The 16,067-nt window shown below is 41.8% G+C and overlaps 2 protein-coding genes and 1 pseudogene across 2 annotated transcripts; all 3 read left to right on the top strand.

Moving 5' to 3' along the window:
• The first annotated feature begins 1,155 nt into the window (after nt 1-1,155).
• On the top strand, nt 1,156-5,015 carry LOC147616771 (uncharacterized; annotated as a pseudogene).
• Nucleotides 5,016-5,058: 43 nt separating this feature from the next.
• LOC147616772 (uncharacterized) lies at nt 5,059-7,541 on the top strand. The gene is made up of 4 exons (XM_086777829.1): nt 5,059-5,862; nt 6,419-6,438; nt 6,685-6,740; nt 6,830-7,541. The coding sequence occupies exons 1-4, from the start codon at nt 5,311-5,313 to the stop codon at nt 7,498-7,500; spliced, it is 1,299 nt and encodes a 432-aa protein (XP_086633955.1). The 5' UTR covers nt 5,059-5,310; the 3' UTR covers nt 7,501-7,541.
• Nucleotides 7,542-11,316: 3,775 nt separating this feature from the next.
• LOC147616773 (uncharacterized) lies at nt 11,317-14,297 on the top strand. The gene is made up of 4 exons (XM_086777830.1): nt 11,317-12,104; nt 13,018-13,088; nt 13,300-13,385; nt 13,481-14,297. The coding sequence occupies exons 1-4, from the start codon at nt 11,547-11,549 to the stop codon at nt 14,164-14,166; spliced, it is 1,401 nt and encodes a 466-aa protein (XP_086633956.1). The 5' UTR covers nt 11,317-11,546; the 3' UTR covers nt 14,167-14,297.
• Nucleotides 14,298-16,067: the final 1,770 nt, after the last annotated feature.

The raw sequence follows: 16,067 nt of genomic DNA on the forward strand, positions 1-16,067 counted from the left end.
ATATTGAAGTTGCAATAGATTTTTGGATGGTTTGATAGGAGCGTATCAAAACTTTTTGTGTAAAGTGATGATATCATATGCAATTAGTGAGTTATGTACCTTATATGCATTTTCTTAGCCTGTCTATTTTGTGTAACAGCTTATTGAAACATCAAATATTGCCAGAAGATAATGAGATGCCAGTGGACCGTAGTCAAGAAAAAGCAATGTTGCACTCGATTGGTATAGACTACAACACACACCATGCTTGTCCAAATGATTGTATTCTTTATCGACAAGAATATAACAACGCAGTACAATGTCCGCATTGTGGTACATCGAGATATAGATAAGATGTGTAAGAAAAAAGGGTACCTGCAAAAGTTTTACGACACTTTTCCATCATCCCTCGGATTAAAACAATGTTCAAGTGCAAATCCATTGTAGCATTAATGACTTGGCACCGTAACACTAGGTCCATGGATGGTGTTATGCATGTGCCCGCGCAGATTCCCCTGCATGAAAGCACATTAAAGAGAAGTGGGTAGCCTTTCAGGAGGAGGCTCACCATATTCGACTCGGACTAGCGATGGATGGAGTGAATCCATTTGGTCTATTAAGTTCATCATTGAGTACATGGCCTGTTTGTCTAGTTAACTATAATCTTCCACCATTGGCTAGCGATAAAAAAAGGACATCTTTTATTATCTTTGATAGTTCCTGGAGAGTACAAGGTGAAGAACATGGATGTGTATTTAGCCCCTTTAGTTGAGGAGCTTCGTGTTCTATGGGAGGACATTGAAGTTCATGATATTTCCAAGAGGTTTGGACTACGTGCGCTAACATTGAGAGGAATACTTATGTGGACTATGCATGATTGGACTGGCTATGGAGAGTGCTCAGGTAATACTGTAGCAGGTGAGTTTCATACCCCTATAGGATGCATGCATTGCTTGAAGGGAGCATTTACAAAGGACGATGAGCTTAGTGGCTTGAAGAGTCATGATTGGCACAAATTCGTGCAATTCATACTTCCTATAGCCATCAAGGATTACCTCAACAATGACATTAGAGCAACAATTTACAAAATTGGTGCAGTGGTGCGTTGGATATCAAGGAAAGAGATTAGTAGAGACATTGGAGGCAGCACGGTTAAACTCCATCGAGGCTGTTACAATGGCTGAGAAATACTTTCCAATAAGTATGTTAACCATTTAATTGCACTTGCTAGTTCATGTGGTTGGTGAAGTTGTTGTGGGTGGGGTTGTCCATAGCCAATGGATATTTTTCTAGGAGAGATTTATGAAGACACTTAAAGGATTTGTTCGTCAAAGAGCTCGTCCTGAAGGTAGTATGGCAGCGGGATGGCTTGTTCAAGAATCACTTGTATATATAACTGAATTTCTCTGTACGTGTGATCCCAATATGCCAAGATTATGGACACAAGAAGAAGATGATCGACTAGTTGGGGAAGAGCCACAAGGGAAAGGCCTTGTGAGAACAATGGATGTAGCATGATGTGAGAAGATCAATAAATTTTGCATCTTAAATTCACATACTATGGAGAAATGGATCGAGAGATATAACTTGGTGAAGGCTGAAAGGGACCAAGCTCGTTGGAGTTTTAGAAGGAGTCGAACAACCCGCACACTACCGTACCCAATAGAATTTGCACTTCTTCCAGAATTTCCTTCTAATAAATGGCTTGAGCAAACCATACTGCAAGCTAAACGCAATGGTGAATCAATAAGTAATGAGGAGGAGGAGCTTGCATATGGTTGTGATTTCCATGTATGTGAGTTTGAGATATCTACGCATTGTCTTTTATGTTGTGCTTTCGTGAATTTATACAATAAAAGTACTTATTTATTTTGCTTGCAGTATCGTAAGTTTAGGGCAATTTGGTCACGTGGACGTCACTTTTGAGTAGAAGGAATAGATAAAAAGAGAAGAACATTTGATTGTGGTATGAAGGCTAATTTCATGTAAGAAAAACGTTCAAGTGCAAGTGATGGCAATACTGAAGTAAGTCGTTCAAGTGCAAGTGATGGCAATACTGAAGTAGGCATGCCAGATTATTGTGGAACAATCCAAGATATTATCAAGGTTGGATTTAGAAAGTTTGATATGTTCATTTTTTATGTGAAATGGTTCAAGTTGGTAACTCAAGGGGCGCAAGTAATTGTACGCAAAGACAAGTGTGGATTTCTTCAAGTAGACCGCACAAAGATATGGATTGACCAAAGGGACACATTTGTGCTACCAGAGCACTGTGAGCAAGTCATCTTTGTGGAAGACCCGACAGATCATAAATGGCTGTTTGTGATCCAAATAAATCCACGTGGAAAACAAATATTTGAAGAGGTGAAAATAGCAGTTGACTGTTTGAGGAACTCCCCCCCAGATCATGTGATGGTTGAGCATACACCACTAGCACCTATTGAACAACAAGAAGAACAAGAAGAAGACATAATAGTTGAGGAAGTAGGTGAGGCTCACACTGGGTTAGGATCGGATGAAGGTGTACTCATTTAGCAAATACATCTTGAACGAGAAACAGACACGAGATAATCCAGAAGAAGAAGAGATTTAAGCTGAGTATGATCATGATGCATCGACAGCTCTCATGCTAGAGCTAGAAGAGGATGACGACATGGATGAATTACCTTCTACTACTACAAGACAAATGGTTCCACCAATAGACAACAATGATGGAGTATTTCTAGAAATAGATTTACTTGGAGCCATGGATCTCGATGAGGACGAGCAAGTTGATAATGAACTTTAATTTCATTGTAAAACATAGCACTTTCTTAATTGCACCTTAGTGATGAGGAGGAGGAGCTAGCATTTGTCCTCCTTCAAAGAGCGTGATGGAAGTTCTACCCTCCTCTCTCCCTCAGCCCCCCTCCCCTGCTCTCTCTCTCTCTCTCTCTCTCTCTCTCTCTCTCTCTCTCATAGACACATATGCTTGCAAAGAGGTAGAAAGAGAAGGCTAAAACATTCCCCAGGGTGGGAACTGGCAAATATTATATATAAATTCATAAATTTTAAAAAAATAATTTTTCGACTGTTATTTCGACACTTATTTCGACGCACGTATCGACGACGCGACTAGGTGTGGAAACTAAGCGTCGAAAAACAATGATTCTCTTGTAGTGGAAACAATTGCAACATGTTTGAATGAAGTAAAATGCAGAATGTAATGGATGTGCTTTGCAATGATCGTGGAGATGGACCTATACCTTGCTATCATTGGATCTACGAGAAACAAGTCGAGTAGAGCACTTTTGCAACATGCATAATAGTAGATGCGGGCAGTGGAACTGCGAAATTGGAGCTCCTAGTAATGGTTAGGGTAGGTCAAGCATCCTCTTTGTGTTGTGGTGAGGTGGTAGGAGCTCGCCATGTTCTCACTTGTGGTGGTGGGTGGACGGCATTGACGGTTTTGATGAAGTGAAAACTACGGCATTGAACTAGGATAGCCACAAGACATTCTAGCAGTTGCAGTTTGTGTAAGGAATATTAGTGCCACATCAGCATCTTACGGTTGTAAATTTTATCATGTGCAAATGGTATCTATATGTCAGTGTGAGTCAAGTGTGAGTTTCTCCCTAGTTGTGTAGTGCGTGGGACGTTGGAGTCGGTGCTCGAAAAAACCCGAGTATAACCCTTCAAAAATCAGAAATACCTTCAAATTTTGAGAATGAAGGTTTTAAAAATGGTGATTTTTGGGAGGTTTTTCGTAATACTACCTTTAAAACTCATAGAATATTAAAAAACCTGCTCCCCATCCCTAAAGACATTGTTAGCCCCCCGCTGCATGTCAAGCTTAATGCCAAGTGGGAGGTGCTCCTCGACAGACGCCAATGGACCTTCAAGTTCAAATGTCTGTGGTCCCCTCTAATCCAACCCAAAAAAGCATGCCTCTTGTGGTTAATCTTGCACAGGGGGCTATGGACACAGGAGAGAGCTTGCAAAATAGGGAAAGGATCTGGCCTTTGCCCACGGTGCAAAAGGGAGGGGGAGTCCCTTCTACACCTATTTCTCCAATGCAGATTTAATAACCCTATCCTATCTATCCTCAACAAACTCATTGAATGCATCCACCCGAGACCCCTCTCGTGGAAACAACTCCTTTTAGGAGATTCCATTGGATGCTCAACCCCCCTCTGGAACTGTATTAGAGCAGAGTTTTTATGGTTTATTTGGTGTGCCAGGAATGCCGTGTTATTTCAATCATCCCCTCCAGTACTAACAATGCTGCAACATGAACTGTTTCTACAGATGAAGAATGCAAACTCTGCTAGGAAGAAGGAGCTCCACAAAAGAAGAGACTTCCTCAAGAAAAGCAAACACGCATGCAACAACATGGACATGCTGCACAAGACGGACAGCATCCTCTATGTTAGGTGGGATGAAGAGTTGGAACATGACATCCATGATATCCGCGAGAAGGACAGAATACTCACTGAGCACCTGCTGGAAATCACCGATATTTACAATAAGGTGGATGAGAACGCTGCACACCCCAACAGGCCCCCGAGAGCTTGCAACTGTTCTATATACCCATGTGTGCATGCCCTTGTAATCATGTAACCCCTAGATCAGTATGTTTCCTTTTGAAAGGGCACGGCCCGTATCTGCTATGTAATCGTCAGTCCCTTTTCTTTTTCTAATTCAAAATCCCTGCTTTTTATTTTAAAAAAAACCTGCATTATTTTGAGATGGAAAAATTTTCAACTAAACTTTTTGAGGAGCAGGAGGCCGGAGCTTGACTAAGATTTTAATCTTTATTCTTGACTCAATAGAGCCCCGGGCCCCAATTCGCAAAAGGATCCTCTCACATGAACTGGATGATGGCGCGGCCTACGATGGCAGCAGGAAATGGAGAGGCCGAGGTCCGACGTGGAACTGCACGCCCACAGGGACTAATACAAAGGCGAGAACAGGTCGGTGCCACGAGGGCTCTCGGCCCTGCGAGCTCCACAGACCGCACGGACACCTCTGCTTTAAATCTTTTCGTCGTGCCCTAACAAGCCCTCTTTCTAATTATCTCCTGCTACTGTCGAGACTCCATAGATCATCTCTCTCGCTCTCTCTCTCTCTCTCTCTCTGTCTCTGTCTCTGTCTGTCTGTCTCTGTGTACATGTTGGGCGTCGGCTGAAACAAAAGTCACATGTGATTCTAGCTCACTGCTTCCCACAGCCTCCTGTTCTACACTTTCTCTCTCCCGTTTCTCTTTAATCTCGCTTCTAGCCTGCATGAGAACTATAGAAATGAGAGATTGGATGCGCCTATAGATTTTATCGTATGTAATACGTGCCCCCCATGCGTATCAGGAAGCGCTGTCCAACAGTTTTTAAGCTGCCAGACTTGAACTTGGCCCCGAGTACTGCAGGTGTAGATGATGAGTTTCCCTTGCTCTCTCACCCGTGCGATCTGGCATCCCTTTCCCAGTACCAGCCGGTTCTTGCTCAGAATATGCCCTTCACAGCCCATGTGGATGTATGTAGTCCCAAAGTTGCCCCTTTTCAGGGTAGTGCCAATGCTACTACTACTGCAGCTAGGGTTTCTGAAATGGCCACAGTTCTGCCATTAACCTCAGAAGAGGAGATGGGGCACATATCGCTCTCATCACGGAGAGAGTTTCAGGAGACCACCTTTCCTGAACAAGTTGCTTGGGAACGGATTGCCAATGTGGATTATACTCATAAGCCTGCAACTAGGATTCAGAAATTGGGATTAAGCACTGCTAATAATAATCAAGAGTATAATCGGGTGAACTCAGAGGTCGATTACAGGAGGACCACTTTGGAGGAGGAGCTCCTGATCTCAGCCGATCTGCATCATTCATCATCTGCTGGAAAAAGCCTCTCGCAGGTAGCAATCATTCTTACTTTTCTTCTTGCTTTTGGAGCTAATTAAGTCGGCATGATATCAATGCATATAAGCAGTTTTCAAAAGGACCCCAAAATTTCATTTCATAGTTGTCCAGTTCGTTTACCTTTGACAATATTTCGAAAGATACTGTTGAGCGTATTAGCACCGGGAAAAAACATAAGAGATTTGTAAAGTAGTACGAAAAATACTCGTGGTGGATTAAAGCCGATTTAGGCAGTGCGGGATTTAGAGCTGTCCCCATTCATAACCCAGCAAGCGGATATAACTGTTATTCGGGTGGCCAATAGTAATTAGTATCACTCTTAATAAATTAGGCCTGATCACATCGATGCACCGGAATTCCCCGTAATGCTCTCTCTCTCTCTCTCTACGCCTATCACCTCATCGATGCGAAGCTCCCACTAGAATTTAGTTTGTTTGGCATCCACTTATGCTAATTGGCTGCCCTTAAAACGCTGTAGTTTGACTAATGACAAAATGTTAATGGTTTTTTTTTCATCATATTTTAACGTCGATATGGCCGGACGACCAACAGTCTGCTGCTACTGAGATAAGGTACGAGACCAAAACCTGCTATTTTTCAACCTTCAAGGCTGCATAATACATGATTAAAAATAAACAGCGTAAATAGAAATTGGACAAAATTCTCCCACGATGATACCCGTTTGTAACCTTAATGATCAATAATAAGGCCACATATCGTGTTTGAGATAGATCATTGTGGGATTAGACACTTAGCACGAACATGCATGTGGTTAGTAAATTGACTGCATACGGGCGTGTGCTATGATTTGAGGACAGGCAGAGCGCGAAGCGACGCTTCAGTATTTCAGATCGCCATGTTGGGGACGCCTCAGGTCTCTCTCTCTCTCATGCTGGCAGAACGCCTCTTTTCTTTTCTAGATTTTTCCAATGTGCTAAAGAAGTTTTGGTTGGTTTATCTCAGGTCTACGCCATGCAAAGGAAAACCTTATGATGAAGGCGATGCAGCAGTCAGCTCAACATCCCGTTGTGCAGCTGGACGCGAGTAAATCCACTCCCAAAGGTGGCGATGTAACTGAAGGTATAAGCGAGTTGCAGCAGCAGGACCGGCGGACGGACGGGATCAAAGAAAAGCGGCAGCGGTGCGAGCGAACCGACAGGAAAGAGTGGCAGTGCAAGAATACGAGGGCGGTGGGCGAGCGGACAATTTACTGCGAGTACCAAGCGAAGACCGGAAGGGATAACCATGCCCAGAACTTGCACAAGCAGCAGCTGCGGACTAGCTGGGGGCGCATGAGAAAGGAGAGAAAGAAAACAGCAGTGCTGCCGAGTTCTACAGTGATAAGCCGTTGCGATGACGTCACATCTCTCGAGCATACCTCGCAGCAGCAGCAACAGCTGCTGAGGAAAACAAAGAAGACCAAGAAGAAGAGATCCCTGCATGAAATACTCTGCCAGCAAGTGGAACATGAGGTCGCCGTCGAGGGCAATATCCATGACAAACTGGGTTGCCACGTGCAGGATAACACTACACTTGGACTTGGATTTTTATACCTGCCCACCTCACACGACTTTATACGCTCTAACATAGTGCCTGAATGCCTGCTTAACACGGAGTGCAGGTCAGACGTGTAGGAATGTGCAAGTTCAAGTTCTCATCGCTCATGGGATCACCTTGTAATTTTATTCCATGCTTAAGTAATCGTTCGATCCCCACATGCACAAATTCACCTATATCTGCCATGTTGAGAGAGAGAGAGAGAGAAAGAGAGAGAGATGAGATGAGAGAGAGTTTCTCTCGAAGCTTCCCGAATGTGTGCGTGCGTGTACTGAGAGAGAGAGAGAGAGAGAGGGGGGGGGAGAGAGAGAGAGAGAGAGAGAGAGAGAATCGCATGTTAGTGGGGAACACCTAGCACTCCTAAAATCAAGGATCATGTTATCCAAAAACCACAAACATACTTGCATGGCAGGTCAAAAAGTGTGACAATATATACCATCCACATTGTAGAATGAATCTACTACAGGTTAAAATCGGAGGTGGATTCAGAAAAAAACTTTGTTTTAAATATGCCTTTGATACCCATGGCTTGGCCAAATGCTCCCCCTCTTAAATATTATTTATACATGTATGGTATAATTTAATATTATACATTATAAAAAATAAACATTTTGTCATAATATATACTAGTCATAGATGACACATGATAATTTTAGAATTCGGATGAATTTATAATATCATATGTGGGTGGGTCGGTGGGTGTGTGTGTGTACATGTAGTGTATTACTAGCGAGACATCATGCAATGCTATAGTGCAACGTACACGAAACCATAATATCACATGTGTCTAGATGGCCTTCATGCTTCAAAAAGTTGCTATTGTTGATCATGTTTGAAGCATCCTCCATTTTGTTAGGACTAATGCATGCCACATAGATGGATGAACATATGTTTCATGATGTTTTTTCACTCTTGATTCATAACATTGTCAAATTTTAGTAGATCATGTTTTGGACAACCATTTATATTTAAAACTTTGAAAACCATTTATATTTAATTACTATGCTTTTTGTTATTTACATGTCCAAGCCTTGGAGAAGAATCGTGACAAGAAGTCTAAGATTAGTTGATTTTTTGACACTATGGAAGCCTGAGCAAAAGCATAACGTCACTCCTTTTTTTTGGTCAATTTTTTTTTGAGAGAGAAGGAGAAAGAATATGTGTGTGTGTGTGTGTGTGTGTGTGTGTGTGTGTACACACTCACACACACACATGTACATGAGCTGAGTGAGGAGAAAGAATATGTGTGTGTGTGTGTGTGTGTGTGTGTGTGTGTGTGTGTGTACACACACACATGTACATGAGCTGAGTAAAGAGTAAATAGGGCACCAACATCGAATTTTGGTATTGATTTATGAAGAATATTCCTACTTCTTAAGTTGGCCTTAGAGTTTGGCTTAAGCAATCCTTACATTTACATTGCCTTAGGAGATTTTTTTTAAAAGGATGGGTGTGACAAGTGGATTTAATGCACATGGGGAATCTTGCATCTATCTCTCTCTCTCTCTCTCTCTCTCTCTCTCTCTCTCTCTCTCTCTCAAATCCGCCCTCCTCCCCTACTCTATTTGGTGGACCGCGCTCCCTCCTTCTCTCTCTCTATCTCTATCAGACCCAACCCCACCCTTCTCTCTCTCTCTCTCTCTCTCTCTCTCTCTCTCTCTATGTCAAAGCCCACTCTCTCTCTTTCTCACTTGCTCTTCCCACAGACGTCCAGTCCCTGAGGCTCCCCGAGACATGTCAACTCATGGTGACGACTATTCACTCCATGCTTCCCATAGATGCTCAGTGTTCTAGCTTTGTGTGTCGTTGAGTATTTATGTGGGCATATGAAGGCTGGAGGAAGAGGCACCTGCATGTTGGGAGGATTGAGAGAGTGCAAACAACTCTCTCTATGGTCCCGTTTGTAAGGAGACCTAGCACTGGGGTAGCATGAGAGCAACAGGACATGGGAATGTGCAAGGAGAGGAGGAGGAGGAACGTGGAGGAGGGGTAGGTAGAGGAGGAAGGAGGAGGAGGGTGGGCAAGGGTAGGGCGATGGAGGAGACATAGGACCAAGGGGAAATAGGAAGGGAGGGGTTTTCAATCTTAATATTAACATTAAAAACCTTAGCTTATAAAAAAGTAATTAATCCCTCGATAGGGAATTAATTAATTAATACCTTTGGAGTGAATAGGACACTATGGAAAAATTTACAATCCCTAGTTTCTCTTAATAAGCGTATCACTCATTTTATCTACTAAGTTGACATAAAGAACAAGTTTATGTCAACGTAGTAGATAATATGAATATTAAGAATATAGTAGGGCTTTAATTGGCCTTCAAAAGTAAAGCCAAAAGAAACCATAGGAATCTCTCAAAAAATAATCTTCTTTTATGAGATTGTATTTTAAACTTATTTATTGTGGCTCTAATTATCTATCACGGTTTTGATATTTTAGATCCCCTATTTTTTTTGCAATTTGAGATGCTGCATTAAACTATAGGGAAAGTCTAAGAGTGCCCAATTCCATGAGACCAATTATGAGTGTAGACAAAGATGCATGGTCACCTTTTAAAAAAGAAATATGAACAAAGAAGACCACATTGCAATCATGTAGTTAGCATATTGAGAATGTAATAACTTGAACCTAGGCAAGGAAGCTCGAAGAACCTTCTCTATTTTGTAGGCACCATAGCTACTTTAGTCTTTTTAGTTTCAAGTTTTTCAATTTGTCATGAGAGTGTAAGGGAGTGTGTATCAAAGTGTGAAAGGTAGAGTGAGAGAGAGATTCCCAACCTTACAACCCTAGGGCCTATTTATGTATGACATCATCTTGGTCTTCCTTGCAATGTCCTTTTGCAAAATGTCAATTAAGACTCTCCAAGTGACACCCATCATTTTCCTTGATGGTCACTTGGATTGGTATTCTCACATGCAACTTTGGCCACCAAGAAGAGCCTCATCAATATACTCGTAACTATACCATGGCACTAATTCTACTGTCATGTTAGTGGTGTGTTCAGAAAAAGATCATGTTAAAATTCCAAAATGGCCAGTTGAGAGCATCTCTAAGAGCCAATTGACAAAATTGTACTATCTGTAAAGTTTAAATAAACAATTTCCTTTCTTTATCAAATCATGGGCTTCATGAGAAATGAAGAGGAACTGTGTACGCTTCCAAAAATTAAGTCTATGAACAAACATGGGAATGTTGGTGAGTGCAAGGTTCAGGAAAGGATGGGTTCGCTCTATCCTAGAGCCTACTGAACTTTTGAAAAATCTGCCTCATCTTCAGAGGAAAAGGAAAAGTACCTATAAAATAGTAGTAATTGGATAAACCTATGAAGAGAATGTGTGTTCGAAATTGTCTTTTCCTCTTCAACCCATGGTGAGAAGGATTCACGTTAGGTTCACTCAAAAATGTTTCCCGAACACTGGTGAACGCCGAAGCGGTCGCTTGTAGGGGTTGCATTATCATCATGTGTGAACTAGTTGAAAACTTGACTGGCAGCCGACTGCCAGATCTGTTGCCTCTAGATGCTAGGACAGGCTCAATATGACAGGGCGAGTCCAGTGCGAGTTTCCACCACCTAGCTGAGTGTAGGGGGGTCTGGCAGTGATAAGGGGAACCGCAGCTTTTGATTCAAGATTTTTATCTTTGATTTCTTGACTAAGTAGTGCCGGGCCCGAGATTTGCAAGGACCCTCACATGAAGTTAATGATGGCACGGGCCACGATGGCAGCGGGAGATGGAGAGGCCGAGGTCCGACGTGGAACTGCCCGCGACAGCGACAATTACAAAAGGCGGGAGGAGGTTGGTGCCACGAGGGCTTTCGGTCCTGCGCCGTCTACAGACCGCACGGATACCTTTGCTTTAATTCTTTTCGTCGTGCCCTAACAAGACCTCTCTAGTCTCTTGTTGCAGTTCCTTCTGTCAAGCCACCATATATCATCTCTCTCTCTCTCTCTCTCTCTCTCTCTCTCTCTCTCTCTCTGTGCGTTGAGCCACTTTGGCTCAGTGCTTCCCACAGCCTCCTTCCGCTTCTCTCTAATCTCGCTTCCAGACCTCATGAGATTTACAGAAGCGGGCGCTTGCAGGATACCCTGAAAGATATTACCCTAGGTTATACGTGCCCGCTACAATGCGTATCAGAAAGCGATGTCCCACAGTTTTTAAGCTGCCGGACTTGAACCTGGCCCCAGGTTCCGCAGGTGAAGATGACGAAGCCTCCTTGCTGCCTCATCCATCCGATCTGGCATCCCAGCTGATTCATGCTCAGAATGGGTCCTCCAGAGGGCATTTAGATGTATCTCGTGTTAATAGTCCCAAAGTTGCCCCTTTCCAGCATAGTATCACTGCTACTACTACTGCAGCTAGGGTTTCTGATACGGGCACTGTTCTACCAGTAACCTCAGGGCAGGAGGAGATGGAGCAGACATTGATCTCATCACAGAGATCACAGCTTCGGGAGAGCACCCTTCCTAAAGTAGTTGCTTTGGACCAGATTATGGACGTGGATTATATTCATAAGCCTGCAGCGAGGATTCAGAAATTGGGACTAAGCACTGCTAATAACAATCAAGGGCATTATCGGCTGAGCTCAGAGGTCGATTACAGGGGGACGACTTTAATGGAGGAGGACCTCCGCTCAGCCGATCTGCATCATTCAGCATCGACTGCTGGGAAGGACGTCTCGCAGGTAAGCAATTATTTTTACTTTTCTTCGTGCTAAGGTTAGGTCGAAGCAATAGGTATTCAAACTGTTTCAAAAGTCCCCCGCCCCCCCCCCTCTCCCAAATGTCATTTCCTAGTTGTCCAGGTCGTCTACCTTTGACAATATTTTCGAAAGATACTGTTTAGCGTACTCTTGTAAATTTAGCACTGGAAAAAATATAAAAGAGATTTGTAAAGTAGTACGAAAAAAACTAGTGGTGGAATAAAGCCAATCTCTAGGCAGTGGGCACATCTCACGGGATTTAGAGCTGTCCCAATTGCAGGACTATTATCAAGACAAACATCGATGTGATCGGGCATAGATATTTTTGTTATTTAGGTGGCTATTACTGAGTAGTATCACTCTTAATTCCCTCGTGTTTGTGTTAACAATACGCCCGATCACATCAATGCACCGGACTCCCCCTTATCTCTTTCCCTCTCTCTCTAGGTCTGCCACCTTAATCATCAGGACACATATGGCAAACTCCCACTAAAATTTTACTTTGTATGGCATTCATTTTTGCTAAATTGCTGCCTGGTACAGTGTCAGAAAAAAAACCGTACTTTAGTGTAATTGGCACGGCTCAAATTGAGCAAAACGGTTGCAATTTTCCTTGGTCTTTAATTTAAAGATTCGAATTAAAAGATTTAAATTTTTAGCTATATAACCGGCCACCCTATGTATTTTTCAAATAAAATCCGGTTGAGCTTGAAGCCCATCTTTTTTTCTTTCTTTCCACACCAGTTAGGAAAAAAAAAAGTTTAATTCTGACGCTGGCCTGGTATACACTTTTAAAACGCTCCAGTTTAACTAATTACGAATTGTTAAAGTTTTTTACCGTCATTATGGCGGCCATCTGTGTCATCTTTACTCAATTACGCCTGCTTTAATATAGTTTAACGTCGGTATGGAACGACTACAAGCGACACAACAGTCACCTGCTACCGAAACGAGCATTTCCAGAAGGTAGTGTGTTGAGCTTTCTTCAAGCTTTGCATAATATTGTGATTGTGAATGAACGGCGTGAGGTCAGATCACCACATAGGTGGAGTTGTGATAAGTTTTAAATTAAATATAAATATAAATATCAATCAACAAAAATTTCCAACGGTGATGCCCGTTAACGATAAGGCCGCATATTGACTGCATGCGGGCCTGTGCTATGATTTGAGGACAGGCAGAGCCCGAAGCGCTGCTTCGGTATATCAGATCGCCATGTTAAAGCCATTAAGCACTTTGCTTCTCATCATGCGGAAGCTTCAGGTCTCTCTCTCTCTCTCTCTCTCTCTCTCTCTCATGCTACACAACGCTTTTTTGTCAATGTGTTGAAGAAGTTCTGGCGTGGTAATTCCTCTCAGGTTTACGCCATGCAAACGAGGAGGACCTATCCATGAAGGCGGTACAGCACTCAGCTCAACATTCCCTGGTGCAGCCGGATGCGAGTACTTCCATTTCCAAAGGTGGTGATGTAACTGTAGGTATAAGCCTGCAGCAGCTGTGCGGGCGGACAGAAGGGATCAAAGAGGAGAAGCACCGGTGCGGGCGCACAGACGGGAAAGAGTGGCAGTGCAAGAACATGAGGGCGGCGGGCGAGCGGACAATCTACTGCGAGTACCACCAAGCGAAGGCCAGGGAGAACCATGCCAAGAATCTGCACAAGCAGCAGCTGCATCTGCGGACTAGCTGGGGGCGCATGAAAAAGGAGAGAAAGAAAACAGCAGTGCTGTCGAGTTCTACGGTGATAAGCGGTTGCGATGACGTCGTATCTCTCGAGCATAACTCGCAGCAGCAGCAGCAGAGGAAGAACAACACCAAAAGGAAGAAGACCAAGAAGAAGAGATCCCTGCATGAAATACTCACCCAGCAAGTGGAACGCGCTGTCGCCGTCGAGGGCAATATCCACGACGAACTGGGTAATTGCTACGTGCAGGATAACACTACTCTCGGACTTGGTTTTTTATATCTGCCCACCTCACCCGACTTTATACGCTCTAACGTAGTGCCGGAATGCTTCCTTAACACGGAGTGGAGATCAGACGCGTAGGAAGGTGCAGTTCTCATCTCTCACGTTATGCTTATTAAATTTGATTATCTTGTAATTTTATTCCATGCTCCAAAAATCGTTCGACTCCACAATCACACATATGTAATACAAGTGCAACAAGTTCACCATGATTTGCCATGTGGGAGAGAGAAAGAGAGAGAGAGCCAGAGAGAAAGAGAGAGCCACAAAGTCCAAAGCTGTCCCAACGTGTGGAGAGAGAGAGAGAGAGAGAGGGGGGGGAGAGAATTGCAAGTCAGAGGGGAGCAGTTGTGCAGACTCCTAAAAGAAGAGTGAAAAGTCATCTTAACCAAAAACCAACAAGTCGTCTTTACAAGCACACCTGAAAGAAGAGTTAAAAGTCATCCAACCAATTAAAACCAAAAACATACTTGCATGGTAGGTAAAAATGTGTGAGTGCGACCATAGATAGCATCCACATTGTAGTAATCAAGATTTAAAAAAAATTTAAAGAAAAAGACATTGTTTTGTTAGGGCTGTTTGTGTGTATACCTTCTAGTGTATTATTAGTGACACGATATTGCCATGCAAATAGAACTTAATACTAGTCTTATGATTGAGCCACAAAAGTGGCTTAAGGTTGTTTTGAAGAAATAGAGAGGAAAATCGACTTAAGATTCTATGAAGTTATTTGAGAATGCTATTTAGCATGTATCTTACCTATGTAAGAAGAAAAAAAAACATGTATCTTGTAAAAATTACGATTTTTAAAATTGTTTAAAATAGCATAAGAATGTTATAATAGCCTTAGCTTTATGAAAAGTGTGACTTTACTTGATAGAAGATACATGTACTTTTTATGTTTTTCAAAATCACAAAATTTGTTGTAAGCTTCACAGAAAGTGTGAGTTTAGTTGATAGAAGGTACATGCTAGCCTAAATATATGCTTAAATAATTATTAAGATAATTTTAAAGAAAAATTAAAAAACTAACCATTTCTATAAAAAGTATCAAAATGATAACCATGAAATTCTATGTTCTTAAAAATTATTAGTCCTTTTTTTATACCAATATCTTATTTCTTAGTAAGAACTTCTTTGAATTAATAAAAAAATTTCTCATATGAGTCTAATGTTAACCTATGCCATAAAGCATTTTTTATCATATCATATCTATCTAGATGGTCCTCACTTCTCAAAGAAGTACCAGTGTTGATTAACTTTGAAGCATGTTTCATGTTGTTACTAAATTCCCAAACAAGGGTGAACAAATGTCTATACTTTTTTACTACATTTTTGAAGAATGGTGGAACAACCAAAAGAGTGAACATTCATTTACTCTTTTTCAAATTATTTTGATTACAGGACCTTTTTGGCACATGGAGATTTGAATATTCCACAAATTGACTAACTAAAAAATTAAACCATAGACACCATAGCATAACTCAAGAGCATAAAAATCAAAGAGCACAAAATTGGGTGTAATCTTTTCCCCGATGTGTGTGGCTCCTTTTCCACACACAGTATTTAAATCATATTTTATAAATTTAGTCCTTGGAGCTATAAATAGCATAGCTTTTCAATAATTCAACTTTTACAAATTGAACCAATGCTTTTAAAGTATCTTATCGAAAATAAGCCTAGCCCAATATATGTACAATGGGACAAACCATACAAAAATAATTATTTTACATACATGTGCATGGCTAGATAAGTCCGTCCAATATCCATCTTCGTTGTCTCGAACTTATGATCTATACTCAAAGACAGTCCATAGTGTTAGATCACAATTACTTTGGATTCACTCACAAAAATAATAACAAGTGGTAAACATTATCTAGATTTGCTCTCCATTATTTACTACTATGTGAAATATAACTAATTAGATTCACTCTCCATTATTTACTACTATGTGAAATATAACTAATTAGATTCACTCTCAC

This window comes from Cibotium barometz, chromosome 38 (assembly GCF_041138505.1).
Source record: "Cibotium barometz isolate CiBa-2024 chromosome 38, ASM4113850v1, whole genome shotgun sequence".
NCBI classification, from domain to species: Eukaryota; Viridiplantae; Streptophyta; class Polypodiopsida; order Cyatheales; family Cibotiaceae; genus Cibotium; species Cibotium barometz.

What these genes read in the sequence shown, in the direction of transcription:
- LOC147616772 (XM_086777829.1), top strand. Translation starts at nt 5,311, where the DNA reads ATGCGTATCAGGAAGCGCTGTCCAACAGTTTTTAAGCTGCCAGACTTG. An exon ending in TCTGCTGCTACTGAGATAAG is followed by an intron (nt 6,439 to 6,684) that starts GTACGAGACCAA and finishes ATTTGAGGACAG; the next exon opens with GCAGAGCGCGAAGCGACGCT. An exon ending in CCATGTTGGGGACGCCTCAG is followed by an intron (nt 6,741 to 6,829) that starts GTCTCTCTCTCT and finishes GGTTTATCTCAG; the next exon opens with GTCTACGCCATGCAAAGGAA.
- LOC147616773 (XM_086777830.1), top strand. Translation starts at nt 11,547, where the DNA reads ATGCGTATCAGAAAGCGATGTCCCACAGTTTTTAAGCTGCCGGACTTG. An exon ending in CTGGGAAGGACGTCTCGCAG is followed by an intron (nt 12,105 to 13,017) that starts GTAAGCAATTAT and finishes GCTTTAATATAG; the next exon opens with TTTAACGTCGGTATGGAACG. An exon ending in GAAACGAGCATTTCCAGAAG is followed by an intron (nt 13,089 to 13,299) that starts GTAGTGTGTTGA and finishes ATTTGAGGACAG; the next exon opens with GCAGAGCCCGAAGCGCTGCT.